Raw genomic sequence first — 26,244 nt, 5'->3', positions numbered from 1 at the left:
TGGTCAAGAGAGAGGTTTTAAAATGATGAGGAGCTGGATTTCAGGTGGAGAAACCATCCAGCAGTACCAACACTTGAACGTATCTGTTTACCATCACCCTCTGCACACCCCCACAGGCACTTCACATGTTGCTGCAAAGCCCTGATAATCCTACTCGGGGGAATCTCATTACTATACTTATCGAGATATTTTTCTTGCACTCCAGATGCTCCCCAAGGCAATCTTAGTTGTGTGGCATGTTTTCTCCTCCAGGTTTCTAGTGCCCAGTCATCTGCATGTTGTTGCCAATGCTGTAGTTTGTGCTTTAACCCTACAAACCCTGTGTTCAGCTGTTGAACGTATTAAGGACTGTTGGTGCAGTGTATGTAAACTGACCTCCTTAAAAGCTTGTGCTGTGTGCTATATTCTTGAGTCCAGGTTGCTTTGTGTCTAAGATGCTATTCTTCTATTTGCAGACTGCTTATCCTCCGACACATTACATCCGCAGAGTGCCCCAGAGGAAGATTCACTATTTCACAGGCTTGCAGGTCCTGCAGCTCCTTATTCTCTGTGGTTTTGGCATGTCGCCATTGCCCTACATGAAGATGATCTTCCCACTCATCATGATAGGAATGATCCCAATCAGGTATGAAACTTTTCCAAGCAAAATTTGGCTGTATTTTTGTCTCCCATGCACTTTGCTTTCTGCCTTGGACTGCTGGAAATCTGAATGGTCTAGAAGGACATCCAGTATTCTCCTGAGCAGCCAGACCTTGGAAGTTGATAATGGTGACCTCTCTTCCACCTGCAAGAGGAGGAATAGTCCAGAACGACTTGAGGAGGAATAGCACAAAGCCTGTGATTTTACCTGGCTGTTGTGCAGAGGGGAGGTGGGCTGACAGGTACATATCTAGCTGGTGAAGAGGCAAATGGCTCTCCTTTTGTAGTGTCTGTGAGATGTCTTTGTGAGAAGCTGTGGTCTGAGCCTTTCATCTATTGGTATTGGTAATGTTCCTTCTTTCTTTGTAGTCTGATTTCCTAAGACCTGTGCTCAGAGAGGGCAGAGCTGGGAACTTTCCCTTGCACTATATGAATGCAAATATCATTTGTTTAGTGCTGTGATGCTGTGCAGGTCATCTATAAGATCACTGCTGAATGCCATTGTAAATAATCAGGTCAAATAGACCAGGTATAATCTTAATGTGTCTAATGTAAAGCTGGGAGGACAGCACACTATCTTGCAATTTTGAGAGAGAATTACTGAGGAGTTGAACTTGTTCCCTAATGTTCATTAAACAGTGACTGCCCATCATTCTTCAGTCAAATCATTCATGCTGTCTTCTCCATTATTTGGATGTAATTAGAAGCCCTAATAAGATCTTGGAGAGAACAGATGTGTTTCCAGTCCACTTGATTATTTTTAGACCTGTGGCATCCAGTGCTATCTGATTGTCTTTGAGCTTGCAGTGTTGGAGGTTTTCCATTTGATCTGAAAGTTCAGGGCTACCAATGTGATAATCTGCAAAGGCAGCTGCTGTGGCATTTTCCTTGGGTGGTGAAGATGGATCCAGTTTTTCTAAAACAAAAGCAAATGTCAGAACTCCCCTGGCTTTTGACAGGCTCCTGCTGGAGCTATTTGGGCATGGTTTTATAAATGGACAAAAGTGTAGAGAACACTGAAATGATTGTTCTTATGGTAGGAGTGTCTCACCCACCCTTCACATAGGTGGTACTTTAGATGCCTAGTTAAATGGCGGGCAGATACTTTATGATGCTGGATGATTTGAGCCTTGTGGGAATTACAAGTCTGCATGGAGCAGCTCAGTATAGCAAATAAAACCTGAGATGCTTTTTGCCAAATGTTCGGGTAACAGATTTATTGTAACGTTACTGTGGAGAGCGCTGTGTCAGAGAACTGGATTTTGTGATGACAGATAATTTAGTCATGCAAATGTATCTTTTTTCAGTAAATAAGATACTGTCATCCTATCCTATCTCTGTTGCTGACTTGTTTCTCTTTCCAGAGCAGCTTTTCCTAATAGCCTTTTTAATTAGCCTTGCTGCTAAGGGGAACATGGTACTGCTACCTGGTACAATACAGAAATTTGTCCTCTGCTTCCCTTTTCTGAATTCTGCTGCCTTCATGGGCAGCATGAAGCTGGAGTCTGGGCTCCAGCTGAGAAGGCAGCACCATGATGCATAGCTCTGTAGCTAATGATGACTTTTTCATGAAGATTTGGCACTCTAAATAGATGAGGCAGAGTAGGAAAAGTGAAATCTTTTTTAAAGTAGAGGTAGGAGGAGGTGATGGGAGAATAGCCAGGGGTCAAAGTAAAGAAACAAACCCAGATGAATGAGTTATGGCTCAGTGTCCCATCCAGAAAACCAGCCATATTTGTCTGCCTCAAGGACACATTTCTATATCCTACTGCATTAAATACATGATTTGCATCATCATCAGCTAGGGGACCAATCTTTTTCCACTGGGATAGTCACTAATATCTGTTACCTTTCATACTGACTTACTGCAGTGGAACAGCCAGTTGGGAGAAAATGATTTTTGTTTGGTATCCCAAATTTCTGGGTTTGATTCAAAGCTTTGGGGTTGACTAGTTTTTGGCTACACTCTAATCCCTGCTCTGGGGCGTACTTAAGGTTTCTCAGGAATCTTTTTTTTTCCAAGTTCTCTGTGAGGTTTATCTGTGCTTCCACAGCTCTCAAGCATTTCATTTCATGGCAGGATGATCTAAGCAGATACTGGTATTTCTCAGTAGTAAGTGCTCTTTGGGATCTCTGTCTAGCTATTGAAAATGCCCTCCCAGCTCTTAAATGGGCTTTCTAGCACTTTGTGCCCTATTTTAACAGCTGAAGAATAGCTTCCTTAAGTAAGAGGTGTCAAACTACAACTGTGCAGTAGGATTTAACAAGAGCAACTTCATAATATATTGTTACAGTGGCTTTCCTTTCTCACCCAAATACATTAATTCATGAGGATGTTCATGCAAGCAAACCACTACAAAAACAAAGGAACCAGTACCTCCATGACCCAGTGGAAAACAGATACCAGGTAGGGATGGAGCTGGAGGAGTGAATGTCACGGCCCTGCTCAGTCTCTCACCTCGGTCTCAAGTCTTGCTGATATATTTAGTGCTTTTCAAAAGACTTCTGAGTTGCCAGGAAAGCTGCATTGTGAGAAGAGCTGGAAAGAGTGACCTGGGGTACTTGGAGGACTGGGGAAGTGCAAGACAAATAAGCTTTGTACCCTGGTCTTTGAGCCAGCCCTATAAATTTTCAGGGGTTTCTCCTGTGAGCTCTCAATGAATGGCGTTTGCACTGTTGTAATGGATTTAAGGCTGTATCAGGTGGGGTTTTATGTTGGGAAACTGTAGGAAGAGTGCTGAAGAAAGTGTAAATCAAATATAAATGGTGATTCTTGGCAAGTAAGCATCCACTAGCAAACTGGGGAAGCAGGAAGCTACTGCCTGCCACCCCAGCACAAACCAAGAGCACAGCCATGGGAAAATCAAACAGACTTGGGACAGACAAAATGTTACGCGGTGGTTAAAAAAAAAACTAATTCCTCTCTATTGTTCGATCTTAGGTATAACCTGCTCCCTAGAATCATCGAAGCCAAGTACTTGGATGCTATGGATGCAGAGCATTAAACGGGGTCTGCCACACACGGAGCAGTGAGGATGGCTCCTTCAGAGTTGGAAGGATGGGGCGGCTTTGCCGAGGCGTAGAACAATCTATCTGCAGTTCTTTCTTTCACCACTTTCTTTCTGCTCTAATATGGTATTGGTAATGCACATATCAAAGACCAATTGAGCATTGAAGTGTCAGACCAAAACAGCCTTGGACTTGAGAGGCTAATGCTCTTTGGAGCTGTGAGGCAAGCAAGCTCTATGGAAATGCTACTTTCCACATCCCAAAACTGGAATCCCCAAAGATCAGCATGCCCATACAGTTGGAGTATGCATTCAGAGCTGTCATGTGTTCCCTTGTCTGAGGGGTGGGGGAAGAAATCCCTTTTTTATGCACCACGTCCCTTTTTTCCAAAACACTCTAAGGACAGCAACTGACCTTTCTCTTACAGAATGACAGTCCTGTTCTGGCCTTTGAATTCTATTTCCCATGAATCCAGTATTACCGAATTAGTATTCCAGGTAGGATGGCCTCATGGTAAACCACTGTCAGGAGAGATGTCTGGCTGTCTCTTCAGACTGACTAGCAGAAGGGTTAGAAGCAGATTTAATTTGTACTGATACAGTCCACAGCTTTGGATGAATATTTCATTCCTACAGATGAGCTGGAAATGTTCAGAGGTTGCGCTCGCACGGTGATATTGGTGAAACTGCATCTGGGTCTAAGCTATTTGGGAATTATTTTGGTTCTTTCTGCCATTGCCACTCGGTAATCAAATACAGATGTGTAGTTTTGCACAACTGCAATGTTCTTGCTTGCACCTGGAGTCAAATGCTGAAACTTGTCAAAGGGCAGTTGTGTTAATGATTGCATATACATATGTACAGTAGTGCCTATGTGTACATATATACGTATGGATTTGTGTATATATTTTGCATAGATATACAAATAGGCCTGATTCTTTCAAAATATCAAGTGTTTTGTGCAATCAGTGTTACCTGTGATGTCTTGACCATATACTTGTTCTCTGCTTCAGTGCTGCTTTTTCTTGTTGGAGATATGGTCACTTATTTTTTTCCTTCTAAAGCTGCTCATTTACTGTTTTTGTTCATGTGTTGCTTTGTTCAAGGTGTTCCTTTGCTTTCTTTTTCCCATGGCTTGAGACCTTCATTCTGTCTTGATGCTCTGATGTGTGAATTTTGCATTTAATTTTAATGTACAGCATGCAATGAAAATTTTCCTCTTTTGCCTAATCAATATTTGTTGGTCATTTCATTATTTCTGTTCTGTAGCTAATCTCCATTTTTCCCCCACTCCTAGTCATTATATTTCTGGATGAATTTAACTTCTGTCTTTTACAGTTCAGTTTATTTAATTTTGCTTGTACTATGGTCAGTTTTCTTATTTGAAGTACTGTGAAACCAGCTGCCCTTTAGTTCAGTGCTCGCCCATTGCTGCACGTTACAGATCACAGGTAAAGCGTTAAGGAAAATGTGGAGCTCTGAAGATAATGAACTTTCAAAACAGCAAAAATGAGGGAAGGCCAGCTTTGTGATGAGGGGAGAAAGGCTTTGGGGAAAATGCTTGTATGCTGAAACAGTCAGACTCAAGCCTCTGAAGATTTGGTGTATTTGCACTAAACATCAGATGGTATTGCATCATAATGTAGTTGCCTACAGTTTTAAAACATGTTTGAAAACGTTTTCACTTTCTTACGGAAACTCTTCATCCTTGTATTAATACTTAATGGAAGAGAGCAGAAAGCGTTCCTGAGAATGTGTCCTTGTGGGCATGGCCAGTAAGTTCTACAGCTATCCCAGGGGAAAGCCCCCAGCTTTCTTAGCAAGCAAAGCAGCAGCACGAATGACCTTCAGGTCACACCAGCCAATTGTTGTGGGAATGCTGAGAAGGCTCTGAGTCGGGGTGACCGCCCTGGTACACCAAAGCAGGTAAACACTTCTGGTTTTCAGTTGGTCTTGAAGGCAGCAGAGGTAATTCATGCTGTGTCTGGCCATGGTATGACAGCAGGTGCAAATCTGTGCTGGTTTCTGACTGCCTTGGTCAATATTTTCTAGCTTTGAGTCATTCTGTGGTGAGATCACAAATGGCTCTTACCAAGGTCTGCATGTAGAAACAGGACGAGCAGGCAGCAAACAGGATTTCAGGGCAGCGTGAAGGCGGAGGTGGTAAAAGCATGTCTGATCTCTAGTCAACAGAAAAAGAGCAGGTGACAGCAAACAGCTCAGTGCATGTTGTAAGACAGCGATTGTACAGGCCTCATGGTGCTTAAATAATGTGCTTTTCCCATGGATGTCAGATTGACCAAAACTACAATGAGAAGTGTCATCTTATGGTTAAGCTATTAAATGCAGGTGTCCAGAGGGTGCATTTGTGGTGCCTCAGCTCTTGGCTGGGAGAAGTCACCCTTTGGGGTGGCTTGAACCACGTTGTGGATGCTGTAGCTGGAGGACAGAGGATGTGCCTGATGGAGAGTAGCTCTGGTCCTCTTTGAGGAAGAGTGGAGGCCCTGGGTGAAATTCCCTCCAGAACAGAGCATGTTGAGATGAACTGCACGTGGGTCTTGTCAGAAAAAGAAATAGTTGTCAGAAATAGTTCTCAGATGTGCCCTCCGTCTCCCCAGCTCACGAGGACCAAAAAATGTCCCCTATTTAAAACCACTTGAAAACATCAAAAACCACTTGAAAATGTCAGTTTCAGATAGTGTCAAATGTTGTTAAATGAGATCATTCAAAACCTAGCTAACTGGGGGGTGTTTAGATAGCAATCACAATTCTTGGGGTGGGTGTTCTTGTTCATTGCTGTTGATTTACCAGTATGACTTCGGTGTTTATTTTTCTTAGTGTCAATAGAATCTGTTTTGCAGAGTTTTCTTTCTACTGAAGTCATGGGCCAAAGAACCAAATGATGGGAGAGCGGCACGACTCCCGAAGTGAAGCTGTGCTGGCTTAAACTGCTTGCATATTTTGGACCCGTGTCTAGATGTATGGGTAGGAGGGGTTGTGAGATTCAAGGCCTCTTGGCTGTTAAGGGGTCGTGATGATCCCACGGAGGATTTTTTCGTACCTTTTCTCTTGTTTGCTTCTGGTTTTGCTGACAAAAGTGCAGGCGCTTCCAGGAGGTAGGCTAACTAGGGAAGGAGAGGTGGTTCAGAGTTGATCGAGCACTTTAATACTTCTGTGAAGGTTAAGACAATTAGAATGTACAAAGTTTTATTATAAGCTCTTTATATACGCACAATGCTATGTATAACTGTTGCCAAAGAAATGGGCTTGAAGGATGTCGATAGCTTTTTGACAGTCCACGATGTTCACCTGGAGCCACGAGGTGGTGGAGCACTTCTGAAATGGGTGGGTTTGGGAAGCTACCTTTTGACAGTCGCCAAAACGATCAGAAACGGGGAATAGAATAAATTTCTGCTCTCAAACCTGTAGGTTTTGATCCTTGCACTGAATGTAGGAGCTAGAAATTAGCTTGACAATTAAAATTGGATTTATACCTGAATAGTTTTGTTGGTCTGAGACTTATTTTGTTGCCTTCAAAGATGTTGACACGCTAATGTATGGAAATAGATGTTTCTTCATGTAAATTAAGGGAAGTTGGTGAAACCTGGACTGCTGAACAGGCGATATAGTGCTTTCTGGATTGCTTAGAAAGCAGATCTGACAAATTCACTAGCAACGGCCTCCCAGATTCTCTGGCATCAACATTTGAAGCTATTAATAAATGTCAAACTCGAGTTGGATGATGTGTGTCAGTGCATCACTGCCAAAGGATATAGGGATGGGGCAAAATTCAACTGGTTTGCTTCAGAGCTGCTGTCCGGTGAAATGTTTCAAGAGGAATCCAACGACTGTGGGACGTGGCATATGCTTCCTGATGACCTGCATGAAGCGGTATGCTCTGAAAAATAATTGGTAGATGGTCATGTACCTGTATGCTGTAGATCAAACAATTCATCCTGAAAGGTCCCCCTGTTCCCAGCTGTACCAAAAGAAACTTTGTAAAAATTTTGCATATTGTATTTCTCTGCTTTAGAAGATGCTGCTGGACTGTGTTCTCTGGGCGCTTTTTGGAGGAAAAACAAAAGGAAACATGAGGTTGGTTGAAGTTGGATATACCTGGAGAACACTTGGGGGGGTTGTGGGGTTCTCAGAAACAAAAAAAAAAAAACATGAAGGGGACCTGAAATGTACCGTGTCACAAAATGCTCCTGTTTTCCAGCCTGTGTCCCACTAAACATGCATCTTTATCCATTGGCACACGTTCATGTTATTCCTTGATCAAGCTTTTTTCTTGTTCACTGTTCTGTATCTGTCCTTTGTGCTTCTACCTGCCTTGAAGGTTAACAGGCAAAACTGGGATTAGCTGAAACTCATCGCTTGCGTCCATTCCCCCAAAACTTCAGTGCAAGCCCCTTCCTCTGTAATTTCTTGACTTAACTCTCATCCTCCCCAGCCCTTCTCTGAAGGTTGTCTCTGGTGTCCCCACTGTGAAAATGCTGCCAAAATGCTGAGTGGGTGTTTTTATCTGGAGAGCTCGAGCCTGTGTCTGAGCAGCAGCGTGGCAGCAGCCGCTCTCTTGGGGCTCGCTTTGCCATAATAAGCAATTATGAAGGATTCATAATTGTCCTACAGTTGCACTGTCTTCTGCATCTTGTTAGATGATTACTTTATGGCACAGTGTTCCAGTTGGGCTGTCCTCTTTTCATCTGTCAGGCTTCCAAAACAACTTAAATAGACATTATGGGATGGGCTTGCCCCATTTTCTATCTGTGCTGAGGCCTGTGGATGTTAGAAGAGAATAGTCTTCTCTAATTGTTTTCATATCTAATTAAGGCATTTAAGGACCAAACCCTGTCCATTACACTGGTGGCTCCAGATCTGGTCGCAAAGAGGGAGCCATCAATATTTTGTAAAGAGCAGACAGACAAGGGAGTTGCCCGAGTACATACTTCAGAAATACAAATTAGCACTTTCCTCTTCAGCTTGTGTGTGTTTTCCTTTCAAACTAAGACAATCCTTGGCTGTGTCTCCTTTTCTTGTAGAAAACTCTGCATGAGCTTGGATCACTTGGCATGATCCTGATGCCACATGAAATATTAAGAGCGTGTCCTGGGGGATGTGCTGCCTTCTGCTCCCCATCTGCATCTCTGCTGCGAAGATCTGCTTGCTTGGAGAGCTGAAGTCCCCTGAGTGGAAGAGGGGGACGCGTGTGGCATCTCAGTCATTCATGTGGCCAATTCTTGCTGCTGCTCCAAAGGCCATCAGTGTCCCTTGCTTGGCTGCAGGTGGGAGACCCAAATGTGAACAAAATGGCAGAGTTTGGGGGAAAAAAGTTTACTGTTTTCTCCCTTTTTACTTGAGCTATGCTGCATTTAAAAAAAAAAAAACTCTGGCAGTAATGTATTTATGTGATCAGGGTTTTGCAGAAAATCCGCATATCAAATTCAGCAGCTGGAGCATCAGTTGCAGCACCCGGGAGGCTTGCCAAAGGGCTGAGCTCTGTCGCTGGGTCTATCAGCAGCAGTCAGTGTCTCAGCGTGCTTTTTCCAGGCATCACATTAAGATAAGTTTCATGTGACTGGATGACTTGGACGGTTTCTGCAAGGGTCTGTATTAGCAATAGCAGCACAACGGGGCTTGTCCTGCCATGTGGGGCTGGAGCAGAGGATGTAGCCCGTGGTGCAGGTGTGTGGGGACCTGTTTGGCAGGTAATCAATGGATCCAATTTCAGAAGGACATGGGAAGGATTGATGGATATCTGGGTGACACAGCTGAGCTCAGGCTGTGTATCCTTCTCTCCATGAACTGCTTACCTTAGGAGCAGTGTTAGCCACTTGTTTTTCAAAGCATATATCCATAGCATCAAGTAGGTCTGAGTTTCTCAAATTTGGGACCAGCACCATCAATTTCCAAGGCACAGAGCCCCAGCCTGCACAAATAGGCTTTGAAGAGACTCACATCACTGTTGAACTTCCTTTGCCTGCCCTTCTCTAATGCTTGTGATGCCAAAGTGTGATTAGCAGCTCAGGTTTAAGTGCCCCCATCTGGAAGCTGTGGCTGTGGGGATGTGTGCAGGATATGGCCATCCTCAGCAGGTGCCTGGCTGTGATCTCTGAGGGGCCTGGTGGGTTTAAGTGGATCACTTCACATGGGAGAAAGCGTGATTCAGCTGTCAAGCATGGCAGCCTCTGGGAAGTGAGAAGCCTGTTGTGCTGTTGACCCTTTGAGGGTTTCAGCCTCTTGCATTTATTTGGCAGAGCTGCTCTGATGCAGTGAGGGGGGCTCGGTGCTCTGCTATTTTCAGAAGTGGTTCTCTTCTGCTTCTCCCCAATCCTCTTCGCTGATGTGAAGCTCTACCTTGTTTCCAGGTATTACCCCCCCCCCCCCCCCAAAAAAAAATGGGAATTATCAGAGTTTAGCCCTTGAAAACCCTCCCTTCTCCTGAAATATGTGCTCCTGTATCAGTGTAAATCAAACCCCTTCCCCTTGGTCCAACCTAAGAAACAGGCTGCAACTCAAATACTCTCATTTTCCCCTTAGGCTTTCTGTAGAGGGAGCAAAAATGCAGAATGGGCTCCGAGGGGGGGTGATCAAGAGGAAAAACCTTCACGGGATGGATCTGGCTTGGCTCAAATCCTGCTTCTGCACAGGCAAATGCTGGCGGAGCCACTTGGCTCGGGCAGCCTGTGGTGTGCTGGGTTTATCCTGCTGCATGTCGCATGGTGTGGAACTGGTTAAACATTTCTGCATTTGGTGACCAGGAGCTTTCGGTCACAGGCTGCTCAGGAACTATTTAAAGCGAAGGGAAAGCACGTGTTCCTATTTATGGAGATGGCCTATAGATATTGCACTTGCTAAATACGCTCCCAAAGCGCATGCCCCTACCTAGTGTTGGTTTTGCAGTGGGTGATTTCTTTTGATAAGAGTTGCTCAGGGGGAGGAGGGAGAGGGAATTCCTTTATTGTATAAGGAAGCTCTGTATTTAAAAAGAAAATAAAAAAGAAATGTACTGTTTATATATTTCTACTTTGTGCCTAATCGGTGTCCTTTATTTCACCTTTAGCTTCCTACACAGCTTGGACTTGTCCCAGTGCAGGTGTATGAGTTTCTTTGGTGGCTTGGGGGCTCCCTGTAGCTGAGATATTTCTGTAATCCCCAGCACTGGTGGCATGTGAGCATCTCAACTGTGTGTGCAAGGAGATGTGCTAGCTTAGGAGCTGGACTCGATGACCCTTGTGGGTCCCTTCCACCTTGGGGTATTCTGTGATTCTTACAGGTGGGAGCCTGGATAGCCAAAAATGGGATTGCTTCATGCTTTAATGGGGAAGAATGAGAAATAACTGTACCTTAACAGTGCACTGAGTGGGTCTAGGCTGGGCTAGCACTGCCCCATGTCTCTGGCTTCCTTGGAAGATAAGCCAAATCTGCAAATGCTCCTTACTTCCAGCCACTGCCTCTCTGCAGGTTTCAGGATTCCTCCTCCAGGCAGAGGACTAGGGCTGGCCACCTTTGGTATGAATGGCCCTACAAGCCAGGTGGCTGACCATTTTCAAATATATTGATGTATACATGTAGACAAGCTATTGGGGAGGGATGTGTGGGGAAAGGGGCTGTAAGAAGTGACTTCAAATGAACTGTACTCAGTAAGAGGCTCAGGCTTTACCTGTGGGAGCCCTTACTTCTGAGAGCAGCACATGGCATACGCAGGAGCCACTCAGCCCCTGCCTTGCATGTAGCTGAAAGCTCTTCCCAAGGACTCTGGCTTTCTATGACCCTTTCAGCTGAGAACTCAGGACTAAATATCTTTGGAGGAAGCTTGAGGTGCGGGTGCCCTGCTGCCTGGGTCCTAGAACCACTTCTCATGCCTCTTACTGGCTGAGGGCTGTTGAGTGTGAGAGCAGCCTGAAGTCTGGGGGCCTTGATGTGTTTTGGGATCAGTGGGGGGCTGCCTGGAGCCCTTTGAGGTGTGGGGAAGGAACACCCTGGAGAGGTGGGGGGAGCTGGGTCCTGTGTGAGCAAAGGCAGTGTGATGCTGCAGGAAGCTTCTCCTGGGCTGCCAAAGCCAAAAGCCCCCGGGTGCTCCAATGGTCTGGCATGATGAGGAGGAGGCTTTGCCACGTGTGAGGCTTTGGTGGAGGCTGGGAGGGAGGTCAGGCCCTACAAACTCTGAACAGTTGGGTTCCATGGGGAAGGCAAAGCCAGCTGCCACCCAGCCTCGCAGAGTTTTGGGGCACTTTGCTAATTCAGCAGCCCCCAAGGGAAAGCCGCAATGTCCTTTTGCTCTCCCAGCTGTCTTCCTACAGTGGTGGTGCCCAGGACAGCCCCAGGTCCCTGCGGGGGGCACAGGAGCAGCCTGCAGAAGCCGGGGAGGGGACACAGGGTGGGCAGGATGCCTCTGTCACCTCTGGCTGTCACTGCGGGGACCTTCAGCTGCTGGGCACCTGCTTGCGACCTCAGGCAGCCTGGCAGGGCCATACCCTGTGAGGTGCAAGGTGTCCTGGTAAAGCAAAGCCTAATAATAGTCTGCTGGCATGTCAGCACCGGTTGGTGCAGGTCCCAGCTCAGGAAGGAAGGGGTGAGATGGGGACGTGTTCCCCCCTCCCACCTCATCTATCTTTCACCACCAGGACACACATACACTGTGCTGCCAGCAGCTTTTCAGGAGGGGATTAAACACCCTTTGGCCAAAAATGCCACGGATAAAGGGCTCAGAGAGGCGCCAGGTCCTACGGATGCAATCTTTGGGACCCTCAGCACTGGTTTTTCCCTATAGCAGGTCTTGGCATGGGGGGCTCAGAGACAGGGAGCTTTTAGGGTGGCTGCATCTGGGCTTTCCTCACTGACCCAAGGAGCGTGTCAGCACGATTCCCCTCCTGATGTCCTGATTTGATTTTAAATGAAAACATAGTTGGCACATTCCTCCCTTTCTGTGCTTCCCATCCCTATAAAGGATAAAAATATTTCCCTGGGGTGAGCCAGGTCTGCAGGGGGGTCCATTGCTGCCCCCAGATGGAGCAAAGCTGCCGAGAAAGGGCTCATCTTCTGTCGGTGGCATTTGAGCACCCAGAGATGCACCCAGAGGGAAAAGCAGATGAAAATAATGCAGGGGTCAGGTAGCTCAAGTTCCAGCTGTAAGAGACAAAAGAGCTTCCAATTCTAGATTTTTATTATTATTATTGTGTGTTTGGGGTGTTTCTTGTTTGTTTGTTTTTTCCTGTTTTTTTGTTTTTTGCATTTTTTTCCCTCCCAGGCACCCAAACCCCCTGTTTTTCATCAGGGATTTAATCTGCTGCGAGCAGGTGCCATCTAGGGGACAGACAGAAGAAGACAAGGAGTGCTTTTGCTGTCAAAGCTGCCAGGTTTGCTCCAGCACCCGAGGCTCACAACGCCTCCAGCCCACCCCCGGGGGGCTCTCCTGGGCACATGGGCACCAAGCTCAAGGGGGGGAGCATCCCCGGGAGCCTTCCTGCTGCTCCCCCCCGGGCCTCATCCTGCTGATGCTTGGAAGAGGCTGGCCCAGGAGCGCTTTTTCTGCACCACCTGCTGCTCTCCAGCTCAAATTTAGGTAGGATGGAGGCATAATGTCAGCACTCTCACTGAGGAGGGCTGTATGTTGTCTTTATCTCGGCCCCAAAAAATGAAATCAGCACCCACCTCGCTGCGGATACCTGAAATCAGGCTCTACCCAAGCCCTTGGAGATGAGAGAGCAGCAGGTGGAGACAGAGCTTGTCCCCCACCTGGCCATCACTTGGAGTAAGAAATGAGCTCTAACGATAGCAGCCTGCTAATGAGAAGTTGGCAAATGGGTGCCTGGGGCTGCGAGCCAGAGCTGTGGGGCTGAAGGGTTTGTGCTGGAAACCCCATCTAAATGCTCATTTCTCACCCTTTCCTCTTTAATTTTAGATTTAGATTTTTAGATTTTTTAAATTTTAGATTTAGATTTTTAATTTTAGATTTTTTTTAATTTAATTAAATTTAAATTTAATTTAATTTAATCTTCTTTTCGCTTTCTCTCTGCTTGCTTCATCAGCCCCACCAGGATTTAGCCCCCCCACAGGCACCTTCTGCCCCCCAAACCTCCCCAGAGTGGCTTTCAGAGCCCTGGGGGCTCTTCCAAGGGTGCAGACAGCTTCAGGCTGTGCAGGCTCCAGCAGAGGGAGCGTGGCCACGTCCGATGCGAGCCCCTCTCCTGCTCAGCAAAAAAATGTGCTTTTCTGAGATGAGTTATGTGCACATCTCCTCTGGACGGTGTTTTCCTGCGAGTTTCCCAACTGCACCCCAGCTGCTCAGACAGCACCATGCATGGGGTGCCTTTAGCATAGCCAAAAGCACTTTTTTTCCAAAAGCTTTTCTTTTTTTTTTCTTTTTTTTTTTCTGACTATTTTGGGGAAGGTCCAGTGGGAAAAAAATAAAATAAATCAGAGACCCAACTCCGAGTGTTTTAAGTCACTATTAGGTCATTAGCTTCCCCAATCTACTTTGTCTTTTCCTTTGATGGAAAAAGGATTTTATGCAGAAAGCATAAAATGGTCTGCATAAAATGGTCAGGTTGCTGGCCACCCCACTGTGACAGTGGGTTCAGCCCCTCCGGTTCCAAATCTGAGAGGGTTTGGATGCTCCCTGGGGTCTCTGGAGGCAAGAGCTGGCTGTACTGGTGCTCCTTGAAGGCATCAAGTGATTAATTTCATCCATCTGGGCAGTCTCTGCGTGCTCGGAGGGAGAAATGTCAACACCTGCGATGCCTGCCTTGGGATGCCAATCCCACAGACTTTGAGAGCTCGAGGACCTGGGAGTTAATGAGATTTCTCAACATTTGCCTATTAATAACCGTGCCTATCACCTTGTCATTAGAGTTAATAGGAATTAATGTGAACAATTAATAGTTAAAATTGCTGCTCGTACGTGAAGATGGAGGAAGATATCTGGGCAAAGATTTGGGCACTGCCTTCGTGTGACACGAAGAAGCTGAACCCGGACTTGCTTCTCCAAACCCTTGCCTTGCTCTCCAAGAAGGGTTTTGGACCCTGGCTACTTGGCATCTTCAGCTTTATTTTCTGCTGGGTTCATCCATTGCTCTCTAGCAGCAGCCCAGCTCCCCCAGCCCTCTGCTCCCTGCCCAGCCAAAGCTGCAGTTAGAAGCTAAGGTGCCCTGCCCACTTCCTCCCCTAATTGCCATTAAATGCAATTAGTGCTTCCCAGAGTGCCCCAGAAGCAAGTGTCTTAGCAAGGTCATCACGGCCTGCAGTTAGAGAAATGTTGCGCTAAGGCTTTCAGCGAGGAGAAAGTTTAATTATTACTATTATTATTTTTAATCCTTCCCTCACACAACGATTGGCTTTTTCCCCCCTGTTTTCCCCAAAATCAGCTGTCAGTCCCTATGCAGGGAAGATGCCCCCAGATGCTCGCTGTGTGTCCTTTTCCAGGGCTTTTGCCACTTACTGAATTGTCAGAGCAGCTCGTTCCCCCTGGAAAAGGGGTAAAACCCCTTCTTTTGGAGTTCCCCCGAGCTGCACGAATGTTGGAAGGGATAAAACGTAGGCTGGATCCTACAAAAATGGGACTGGGAGGGGAGAGGGGGATGTTAATCCTGCTCCCTGAAGCTGTTGCAGGCTCCCTACCATAGGCAGCATATAGGGGGGGTGAGCCAGAGCAGAGGGGCCACGATGTTCATCTGCTTTAAAAGCACTTCCAGGGAAGCTGGAAAAACCCCTCCCAGCCGGATGAGCTTATTTTGGGGGTGAATTTTTGTGTTTTTCAAGGCAGCAAAACCTTTCCGTCCCGCGGCAGGGAGCTCTGCGGCCCTGCCTTTCTCTCTGGAAACGCAGGGCGAGTTTTTCCACCAGGTGTCAGGATGGGGACGGCAGGTTGTTTGGGCATCAGACACATCCCGCCCGTCCTATCCCCTACCCAAACAGCAAGAGGGAAATCCACCCCTAACGCAAAACCATCCCCAACTGGGAGAGCGAGGAAGAGGAAGGCGCAGCTTCAGCGCAGCCTGCCCTGGAGGCAGCTGCTTCAGGCGACGCTCGTCGTGTTCCCCAAGTGCTCAGCACACGGCAGGGCTCCGGGAAACACGTCCCAAGTGTGCAAGCAGCTCGTGTGCTCCTCTCCGGAGGGGTGCAGGATGGGACCCGCGCTGTCGTCCCCCCCAGAGGAGACTCCTTTCCCCTGCTTTTGCCCCTGGTTTAAAAACCGGAGCAATCCCAGCACCAAAGCACCCACGAAGCATTTAGCGAGGGGAGCTGGTGGAGTAATCTGCCTGCTCCTGCCTGGTTTGGTTTTCCTCTCTGCTTCCATTTCACTGGGGTAAGGAAAAGGCTCATCCCCCAGCCAAGTGAACACAGGACCTCCTACCAGCAGGGTGGGGGAAAAAAGCCATGGAGCGGGGAAAGAACCCCCCCTCCTGCAAAATAATCCCCTTGGCAATCCTGGAAAAAAAAGCAGGGAAGGCTGCTCCCGGTCCTGCACGCCCCCAGAGCCTGATTTCACTCGCACAGGCTTCTCCTCGCCACAGGATCGCATCCAGGGGCAGCTGCCCAAATTCCAGCCCTCCCCTCCGGGTCCCCAGGCTCCTGCAGGGTGCAAGGACCCGGCTTTTGCTCTCGGCCCCCCCCCACCCCTCTGCGGTCCTTGCTCTCCCCTGGGGCTAGGGCAGAGCCTGGAGCATCGGGGTCCCTGCCTGGGAGGGGCGGGGGGAGGGAACGGGGAGGGAAGGAGGATGCTCCGGGGGTGGCTCTTCGCTTTCTCTCCTGCCCGGAGCTCGCAGGGGCTCGCTTGGAGGATGTCTCACCCCCTCGGCACAGGTAACGGGATCCCCATCGCCCTGGGAGGGGAGAACGTGAAGGGGAGGAGGGGGGCTGCGATATGGTTTAGGTTTATTAAAGCTCCCTTCGAGGGGAAAAGGGGCTCTGAAGAAGCAAGATGCGGGTTGTGCGTGATGCTCGGAGCCCTGCACAGGGTGAGCCCTGCACCGGGCGAGCCCTACCCCAAAGTTTCCCCACCGATGGCTGGGAAATACTCATAGGGGGTGAGTAAAAGAGTGGGAGTGTGGCTGTGCTCGTGGGGGCTCTCGTATGCTTGGGGGGATGCCCAGGGCTCTGGGAAGCCCTGACCTGCGTGGTACCCAGGGCAGTGATGCTACGCGTGCCCTGTGTACGGCATCGTGTGCTGCTGTGATACCCCTGTGCATGGGTTTGCAGCCTTGGGGCTGAAGTTTGTGTGCTGACACCCGCAGGAGATGTGTGGGCACAGGTTTTGCAGCTGTGGCTGTGCTGTCACCCCCTCTCCTGTGTTCACACGGGGGAACACGCCTGTAGGTGCAGGGCGTTTGCCGGGATTTACGCCTTAAAGAGGAGCAGCAGCACGGCTTGGCAGCAAGGCAAGGCAACACGAGCAATCACAACTATCTGCTGGTGTCTGTCCTTCTGGAAAAGCAGGCAATTAGGCAGCCATTGCAGACGGAGCGGGCAGCCTGTGCCGCTTGAAAAGTGGGGGCGAGCTCTCCCCGAGCATCCTCCCACAAACCGCGCGCCTTCACGCAGACTTGGGAAGCGGCTCCTCGCTGAGCACGTGAGACCCAGCCGCAGCTCTGGGGGAAAAGAGAGAGGGCTGGGGAGGGGAGGAAGAGGGGAGGGTGTTTTATTTTCGTTGCCTGTTTGCGATAAAATGTTCTGGTTTGTCGCTGGAGGTGTCACTGCTGGGAGAAAGCCGCTGCCCGCCGCGGTGAGCTCAGAGCATGCTGCTGAGGGCTGGCCCCAGGAGGTTTCTGGAGCAGCACCTTCTCTTCGTGGGGAACGCAGAGCAGCAGCACCCGGCTCGGAAAGCTCTCCCGAATCCCTTCATGCCTGAGGAACCCTCCTCAGCCGAGCCAGAGCTGCCCTCCTCCAACCTCACCAACGCCACAGACTGCGGCGAGGAGATCCTGCTCTATGGGGACACCGAGAAGATCGTCATCGGAGCCGTGCTCTCCATCATCATCCTCACCACCATCGCGGGCAACGGGCTGGTCATCATCTCCGTCTGCATCGTCAAGAAGCTCCGGCAGCCCTCCAACTACCTGGTGGTGTCCCTGGCGGCCGCCGACCTGTCGGTGGCCTTCGCTGTCATGCCTTTCGTGACCATCACGGACCTGCTGGGGGGAGAGTGGCTCTTCGGGAAGGTGTTTTGCAACGTCTTTATCGCCATGGACGTGATGTGCTGCACCGCCTCCATCATGACCTTGTGCATCATCAGCGTGGACAGGTAAGGGGGGAGGCGGATGCCACGCAGGCTTTAATATTTGGTTGGGGGCCACCAGGATTTTGTTCGTCCACCAGAATCGTGTTCGTCTTGGGTCGGTGCTGCTGCATGTGTTTTCTGGGTGTGCAAGGTGGGTGAGGGCTTTCTGTATGGATTAGGTGCCCTTTGGAGGAGCTGAGCTTAAGGTGCTTTCTTGGGTAACTTCTCTAAGTCCTCGCTTAGTCCTCCCCGCTCTGTGCAGCTGCTTCGTGTTCTTCCCTGGCTGGTGGAACAGAGCCTAGGGGATAGACTTTGCCCATTCACAGCTCCGTGGAAGGAGGCTGGGCCATAAAAGCGTTCAACAAAACAAAAAAAAAAGTGCGTATGCTGTGAAAATCCAGGTATGGAGCATCAGGAGCCCAGTCCTGTGAGATGCTCTGCTGCTCCCCGGGCTCGTGCCTTGGCCAAGGGTGCCGGCAGCTCCCCCAGCCCACCCTAAATCCAGAAACCCCTGGTACCCCAAATCCAGAAACCCCTGGTGTAGCCCAATGTGTGCATTTGTGGGGTGTTGCTGGCTTCAGCTCCCACAGCTGGAGTGGAGAGGGAAAGGCCGAGCCCGTCTGGCAAACTGGCGAGACTCGGGCAAGCCAGCACCCCCGTGGGACTAATTATAGCAGCTGCGTCATTAGGGACATTGTGCTGATGAGCCAGTGGGACGGATCCAGATCTGACGTGCACGCTGGCTTTCTGGGGGGGGTTGGTTTGGTTTATGCTGGCACCGCGAGCCAGGCTGGGTGGTGATAAGCAGCTCGGGGAGGGACAGAGCCTGCGTGCCTCCAGCCGTGAGCTGGTGTTTGTAGCCACCCGTGCCCGTGTCCTGGCCACGGTGACCATGTCACCACCCTGGTAGCTTGCCATTCCAGTGTGGCACCGGCTGACAAAGCAGAAAGGCCAGAGAAAACCCGGCTGCTGCAGCAGCGAGCAGCATCTCACGCTCCCAAGCCCTCTCCCCTGCCAGCCGCTGCTCCCACAGCAGGTTTTCTGACCAGGTGCTGCTGGTCGGAGAGCAAAATCCCCGGCCGACCGCTCGGAGAGGTCCTGCTCTGCTGCTGAACTTGCGGTGTTTCCATAAACAGCCTGTTCCTAAAAAGCAGGTGTAGCCAGAGCTGTCAGGAGAAAAGTCTGCCTTGGTGAGAGGGAAGAGAGCAAATGCAGCAATGGGATATGTGAACATCTCCTCTGGATGAGTGAGGAGCAAAGCAGCAGCTATGTATGAATCAGATTGGCTTTGCTTTCCAAATTTTCCTTTCCAAATTTTCCTTTCCAAATTTCCCTTCCCTTCCCTTCCCTTCCCTTCCCTTCCCTTCCCTTCCCTTCCCTTCCCTTCCCTTCCCTTCCCTTCCTCCTTCGGAGACCCCCATCCCAAACACACCACCCAGGACAGACCCTTCAGGACAACCATTGCAACCCGTTCGTGCAGACCGTGGCACAAACTCCTTCCACAGGAAAATGATGGAGGTGCTTGTGGGCATCTGACTTTTTGGAGGCACATCGCTTCCCAGCACATCCAGACAAGCTTTGGAGGGCTCCGAGGAGCCCCGAAGAAGGGCAGCATCCTACAGCATCCCAAAAATGCTTCCAGCACCCCTGCACCCATCTCTGATCCCTGCTGCAGCATTGCCGGTGCTGGCTGTGCAAGACCCACTGTCCTTTTTGGGTGAGGAGAAGTGAGCTGCAGCAAAGGAACCAGCACAGGTTTTGGTGTTTTTAGACAAATCTTGACCCTTCTGGGCTTCAGACCTCAACGGGGTGATGGAGGAAGGAGCTGGGAGAGCAGGAGGCTGCTGCAGAGCCCGGCTCTCCTAGCACAGGCTCGCTCCCTGTGTGCATCCATGCAGGGACTGTTCCATGACGCGAGGCATTTGCTCCCAGACCTTCATCCCCCCCCCAAAAAAATGTTGAAGTTGAGCAGTGTGAGAGGAATTTTCAGAGATGCAGGGGACAAGAGAAAAAGAGTAAAAGGCTGTAATTTCAGCCAAGGGAGGGCCAGCGGGGCTACGGCACGGGGTGGATGTCCCCATGGCTGCACCCACCTCAGGCTTGGACAGCTGGATGGGCTCAGTCTATCCCATGCTCAAGGAGAGAAGGAGAATATGTGGGATGTCCTCTGATGCCCTTCAGGAGGAGCAGGTGGCTGGGGCACCATCCCGCTGCTTTCTGTCCCAAGGGTCCCCAGGAACAGGCTGCGGGCTGCAGGGATTGCCCTGAGCACCCCAAAGTCATCATTGCTCCTCGTCAACCCGTCAGCCTCACTCCCCCAGGCAGTTGATGGAGGTGGGTGGAGGGATCCAGGACCATGCCTGTGTTGTCACCTCCTGCTGGCCTTGGGATGGGCAGGATCTGGGGCTTAACCCCTGCTAGAAACATCTCCAAAATCAGACACATCAGCTTCTGTGCTGAGACAAAGCAGAGCTAAAACAAAAGGGTTGCTGAGCTTGCACAGAACCTGCAATTCTTGCTCCAAAAGGGATGAAAAGGCTGTTCAGGGGGGGGCTTACTGAAATTTCCACCAGTTTCCAATTTCTCCTGCCCTGCAAGAAAGAAGAGGGACAGCACCGGTACTTCCTTCCCTTGTCGTATCCTGGGATGCACAGAATCATCGAACCGCAGATGGTTTGGGTTGGAAGGGATCTTAAAGATCATTTAATGACCTTAAAGATCATCTGATAGCATCAATGCTTCCTCTAGTCCTGTCCATGGTGATGTGGTCCGCACTGACAGGTAGCTGCCTGCTCCTGCCAGAGAGGAGGTCGTAATTTTTATCGATGGCCGAAGTGTCCTCACACTTTGGTTAGCTTAGGTATAAAAGATGCGCAGTTTGCCCAAGATGACAGGTACTATTAAAACGTAGGCTGCTACTATTGATTATTAATGCAGAGCGCTTTCTAAAAGCCTCTTGATTGAAGCTGGTAGAACGAGTCTTGTCTGAAGGGGAGTTTGATTGATTTTCTTTTAAATCAGAAAAAAATATATGCTGGAAACGTCTGTCTTTCTCTTACATTTTTCTTATATAAAAGCCTGCCAAAGTTATAGATTCTTTATTGCCGAAAAAAAAAGGAAAAAAAAAAAAATGTTCAAATGTTCAGCTTTTATGAAGCTCTGTGAAAACGCCAAGGCTCTGATCAAAAAGAAGCCCCTCAAAGTGTTTAAAATTGTCTTGGTGGAAGAAAAAGTCTCCATCCCCTTCCCAGGAAGGGACTGGAGCTCTCCCTTCTCCCTGATGGGTGTTTCCTACCTAAAATCAGACAGCAGGCTCCAAACTCATGTTGTCCCCAGTAGAAGGGATGGTTCCTAAAAGAATCAGGGGGATGAAAAGTGCACATCACTTTGCTGGATAGCCTCCCTGTGGCCTTCATCTGAGCGTGTCCCGGGCCAGGTGGGTTCCTGTGCTGTATCTCCAGCTGGCTGAGTAGCTCCCATGGGTGTTCCCACCACCCCTGGCTTTGGGCATGGGCACTTGACCCCCAGCTGCCCACCATCCTCCACCTGGAGGTCTCTTCTCCTTCAGCAGGATGAAGCCTGGAAGCAGATACAGAGCTTAAACTTGGCCAAAAAAAGGCCAAATGGGGTGTAGCAAAAGAGTGGGGTTCAGGAAACCTCAGCTCTGGGTTCATTTGGTCTCAGCTGACCTGCATGGGTGCGAGTTGGTCCTCTCCCAGCTCACCAGCTGCAGCACGGAGATGGGAGCACCTTGGAGAGGTTTTGCTTCCCTTTATTATTTAATCCCTGATGTAAGGATTCAGTGGTTGCTGTTCAGCTTGGAATAAATGTCCTGAATCTGTTGGTCCAGGGGGCTGGGGCAGGGCTCGGGCTGCACCAGTGGAGCAGGGATGTGGAATATCCTTTTTTTTTTTTTTTTTTTGATGGAACTGCAAAAATTGGTCACCATCAGCTCGGCATGGCACGGTCCCGCAAAGTTGCATAAATCTCCAGCAAATCACTGTTCCAGGAACTGGCTTTTGTTACCTGATTACTGCTAAACTTGATTAACAACACCACACACACACAAATGAATCAGAGCGGGGGAATTCGATTTGCATCCCAGTGCCTGCCCATGCAAGCGCACCTCCCGCGCTGCTGTGGATGCTGGTCTCTCATCACAACTATAGTCAGAGACCCCAAAATGGCCCCGTGTCCTCCAGCAGTGATGGCACAGGGCACCCGCAGATGAATTGTGTCAGCTTTGCCTGCCTTTTAAATCTCGTCACTGTGCATTTTGCTGGGCTAGCCTGTAAATTCCTTGAAGTTTCAGCAAATCCCAAGTGGATCGGCTTCTAAAGAAACCTCGGTGATGGCATAACAAAGGGCATCACACGGCGCAGCAGATATTAGTGTGCAATGTTCTTGGCCTGGAGCTGTGATTTTTGGTGCTGGATTTGGAGATGCACCAGCAGGGCATGGCTCCCTCCCAGCTCAAAGGCCACTGAGCCTGCAGCAGGAGGGATTTGGGGCAGCATCTCTCCACCCCAGTCCTTCAGCCCCATTCTCACCAAGCTCAGACCAAGCAAGAAGGAGGAGGTGGTATTTTTTGGAAGTACAGCACTAAAACCATCCCTGTTGCCCATCTCCATCCCACCAGGTCTCATCCTTCCCAATGCAGACAGGTTTTCCAAGGGGTTATGGGGTTAAAAGCCTTTTCTTGAGAGATTGCATTGCCTTCACACCCACGAACATCCTCCTGCAGCCTGTGCCACCTCTGGGTGTTCAAACAACATCAGTGGGTGTGTAGAGTTGTGCTTGGTTTGTATTTTTTGTTTGTTTGTTTGTTTGTTTTTTGACTTAAACCAGCTGAAGAAAATACAGACAAAATTAGAAAAAGAATAATTAATCGAATGAAGTAAAATTCATTTTATTTGGGATTCAGGTGTGAATAGTTTGGGCTTTGAATTTATTTGGCACTGGGGAGGGAACAGAGACTTGGATAATTTTTTTTATTTCTGTCTTTTTCCACTGTTGGGGGAGGATTTGGAGAAGGGAAAAAAAATCAGGGAAGAAAAATCTGCTAACACCTACAGTGAGATGGTTTGAGTGTTGGAAAAAAAAAATAATAATGATACATCAGGGGTACAATTCTCCGCAGAGATTTTCCTTTTGGCAGAAAAGTCCGTTCTTCCCCAGAAATGCTTTTAGCAAAGAAACTGTCCATACAGCTGCTGTTCTCACTTCCCCTCCGGCCTGACCCAGTTTATGCCAGGCAATTCAGAGGTGACTTGATCCTGCCTAAAAATGCCTACAAATTCCTGACAGCGGCCAGGGTTTGAGGCAAAGAGGCTGTAACCTAAAAACACGCAACAGCTGGAGGGTTTTGTTGCACTCGTTGAGATGGAATAGGAGGTTTTCCAGTGGGAACTCGGGCTGGCAGTGGCCAAATCCCTGCTGATTTATTAGTGTACAATTGCAACTTATCAACTAACAGTTGACACAATGTCTAAGTCATACAAATCCTCCCAAGGCTGGGGATGTTTCAAAATCACGTCCTGTAGTCTAACCAGGAGCTGATGGTTGATGTAGTCTCCATCCCCTTTCAATCAGACTAACAAGATTAATAACTCCAGGCATCAAAATTTATGAATCCATGGGTCACCACATGCTTTTGGCATCTCCCACTCGGACCTCCATCCATTTAACTCCCCAGGGACACCACCTCTTCAGGAGCAAACAGCCATCCATGGGAGCAGCCTGCTCCAGATGTTTGCAATAGGCACTTGATCTGGTCTTGGTTTCCAAAGATCATTTCCAGTAGATGTTGTAGGAACATTTGGGTTTGCCCTAATATTGCAGGCTGCATAGAGAGGGGGATGATGTGTTGTACTGAATGTGGTGTGCAAGCATTAGTCTGCGGACCACCCCTCTCCTTCCTGGGGGTTTTCCTGGGTGGGCAATAGGCTGGAGTGAGCTACGTGCCATCACTGGAATTTGTTGTGAGTTCTCTGTACAAACTAGTTCTGGTAGAAAACTAAGTTTTTCTTAAGATTTTTTAATCCCAAGGAAGACACGTGGAGCCCAGACTGACCTCAGCAATTCAATGGCATCTTGTGTCATGCATGGGGTGGCTGCAAGAAAGCAGAGGAGAAAAACTGAAATGAGATTTTAGGCTAGAGAGCTGAAGTGTGTGAAGTTGGGGAATTCACTTCATGTGAATTTCATGTGGGGAGTTCACTTCTTTTTCCCACTCCAAGGCTGAAATTCTCCTGTGATGGAGCATGAAAAGCTGATGAGGAATGAAAATCACCCAACGCCAACCAAATGCACTCATATCTTGCAACCCTCCAAAGCTCTGCAACTCTTCTCCTAAGCTTTGCAACTCTTCTTTTTCCAGGTATCTGGGGATCACCCGGCCGCTGACATACCCTGTGAGACAAAATGGGAAGCTGATGGCCAAGATGGTCTTCATCGTTTGGCTCCTGTCTGCCTCCATCACGCTTCCTCCTCTCTTCGGCTGGGCCAAGAACGTCACGGTGGAGAGGGTCTGTCTCATCAGCCAGGACTTCGGGTACACGGTCTACTCCACGGGGGTTGCCTTCTACATCCCCATGGCGGTCATGCTCGTCATGTACAGCCGGATCTACAAGGCCGCCAAGGTGAGCGCCGAGAAGCACCGCTTCATGAACTTCCCCAAGCACTATGAAGAGGAGGGCGTCTACTGCCTGGAGGCCTCCAGCCGGGGCCACCACAGCTCGAAGCGCACCAAGGCGGTGGAGGAATGCGCCACCCTCTCCAAACTGCTCCGGCAAGACCGAAAGAACATTTCCATCTTCAAACGGGAGCAGAAAGCGGCCAGGACCCTCGGTATCATCGTTGGGGCCTTCACGTTTTGCTGGCTCCCGTTCTTCCTGATGTCGACGGCTCGGCCTTTTATCTGCGGCATCCACTGCAGCTGCATGCCGCTGCGGTTGGAGAGGACTCTGCTCTGGCTGGGGTACACCAACTCCCTCATCAACCCCTTGATTTACGCTTTCTTTAACCGAGACTTGAGGACTACTTTCTGGAACCTCCTGAGGTGTAGGTACAGGAACATCAACAGGAGACTCTCCGCCGCCAGCATGCACGAGGCCCTGAAAGCCACAGAGAGGCACGAATGCATCCTGTAGAGCCGTGTCCTCTAGCTCAGTGCCTGACCGACGAACTCCTGCCCCTCCATTTCAGGTTCCTTGCTTCCCCTGCCCCTCGGGGCCGGAAGAAACCACGCGTGCCATTGCCCCCGTCAGATGTTGCTGCTGAGAGCGGCACCCTTCCCTCACCCCAGGAGGAGATGCCGCTCTCCTTGCCCTGTGGGGGAACGAGCAGGCAGCCTTCCCTTCTCACCATGCCCAAGGTGGGAGCTGAGACCGGGAGGGATCCAAGGTCTACCACCAACTGTGGGCAAGTCACACCACCTCTCTGTGCCTCAGTTTTCCCATCTGTTAAAAAAAAAATAAAATAAAAAATTAAAAAAAAAGGAAAAGCAACTCCTCCCCTCCCCCAACCAACCAAAACAAAACAAAACAAACAAAACAACAACAAAAAACCTTGATAAACTATGGCTCTCCACCTTCAAAAAGGGCTTTAAGGTCAGTGGAGAGCACAGGATGTACTATGTAAAGATGATGCTGGCTGCACTTCTCTTATCAGCTACAACAGCAGCTACAGGCTCCATCGTAGATCCAGGCACTCATGACATCCCAGCTTATAGGAACTCTTCCCACCGATGTAATTGCATTCTACACACTGAGCTCATGTCCAGGTTTGCACGTCAGAGCCGTTATACCAATGACCCTCCTTCCCCTCACACTGTAGCACTGCAGCACTTGAAAGAGGCGCGCTCGCGGGATGCAACACGACTGAACACCAAGTTCCCTCTGTGGTTGGATAGGACAATCTGATGGCGTCCTCATCGGGGAGATGGCCAGTGAGCAAAGGATGGATGTGTTCATTGGGGTGTACTCTAATTCATTCTCAGACAAGTGATGTGTGTTCATAATTTGTGGCTAATTGATGCTATAAAAGCACGCTTTGGTTGACAACAGAAAAAAAGTATATAATTTCTCTGACAGCTTTATAGTGCTTCAGTATGATGTCCAGCAAGCTTGAAAAAATACACTAAAAGTGATGTATCTTTTTTAAAAAAATACAGACTGGTTTCTTTATTTCTGTGTATTTTCTTTGGGCATTTGCGTTTATGTTCATGTGATGATAGGGCTTGTCTTCCTGCAGCCCCCTTTGCTTTTGACCTTGTTTTTCTTCAACAGGGTGTCCAGTTTAGACTGGTGATTCACAAGTTTCCAAATGAGCAGGGCAACTGGCTCAAGCCCACTGGGAGTGTCCCAAGGGGCCAAGAGG

General features: G+C 49.1%; 2 protein-coding genes across 9 annotated transcripts in view; both read left to right on the top strand.

Annotated features, from left to right (window-relative positions):
• SLC4A11 (solute carrier family 4 member 11) overlaps positions 1 to 10,027 on the top strand; it is a 140,563-nt gene extending 130,536 nt beyond the window's left edge. For all 8 annotated transcript variants that reach the window (XM_040555156.1, XM_040555158.1, XM_040555157.1 and 5 more), the window contains 2 exons: positions 456 to 625; positions 3,581 to 10,027. In XM_040555156.1, coding sequence (XP_040411090.1) covers positions 456 to 625; positions 3,581 to 3,644 — 234 coding nt within the window. In that variant the 3' untranslated portion in view covers positions 3,645 to 10,027. The remainder of the gene's footprint in view (positions 1 to 455; positions 626 to 3,580) is intronic.
• A 6,257-nt stretch (positions 10,028 to 16,284) lies between these two features.
• Positions 16,285 to 26,007, top strand: LOC121070045 (5-hydroxytryptamine receptor 7-like). The gene is made up of 3 exons (XM_040556666.1): positions 16,285 to 16,451; positions 17,336 to 17,889; positions 24,245 to 26,007. Exons 2-3 carry the CDS (start codon positions 17,384 to 17,386, stop codon positions 25,014 to 25,016), a joined length of 1,278 nt encoding a protein of 425 aa, XP_040412600.1. The 5' UTR covers positions 16,285 to 16,451; positions 17,336 to 17,383; the 3' UTR covers positions 25,017 to 26,007.
• Positions 26,008 to 26,244: the final 237 nt, after the last annotated feature.

Source organism: Cygnus olor, chromosome 4, assembly GCF_009769625.2.
Source record: "Cygnus olor isolate bCygOlo1 chromosome 4, bCygOlo1.pri.v2, whole genome shotgun sequence".
Lineage (NCBI taxonomy): Eukaryota > Metazoa > Chordata > Aves > Anseriformes > Anatidae > Cygnus > Cygnus olor.
This window is presented reverse-complemented; position numbering and strand designations above follow the sequence as displayed.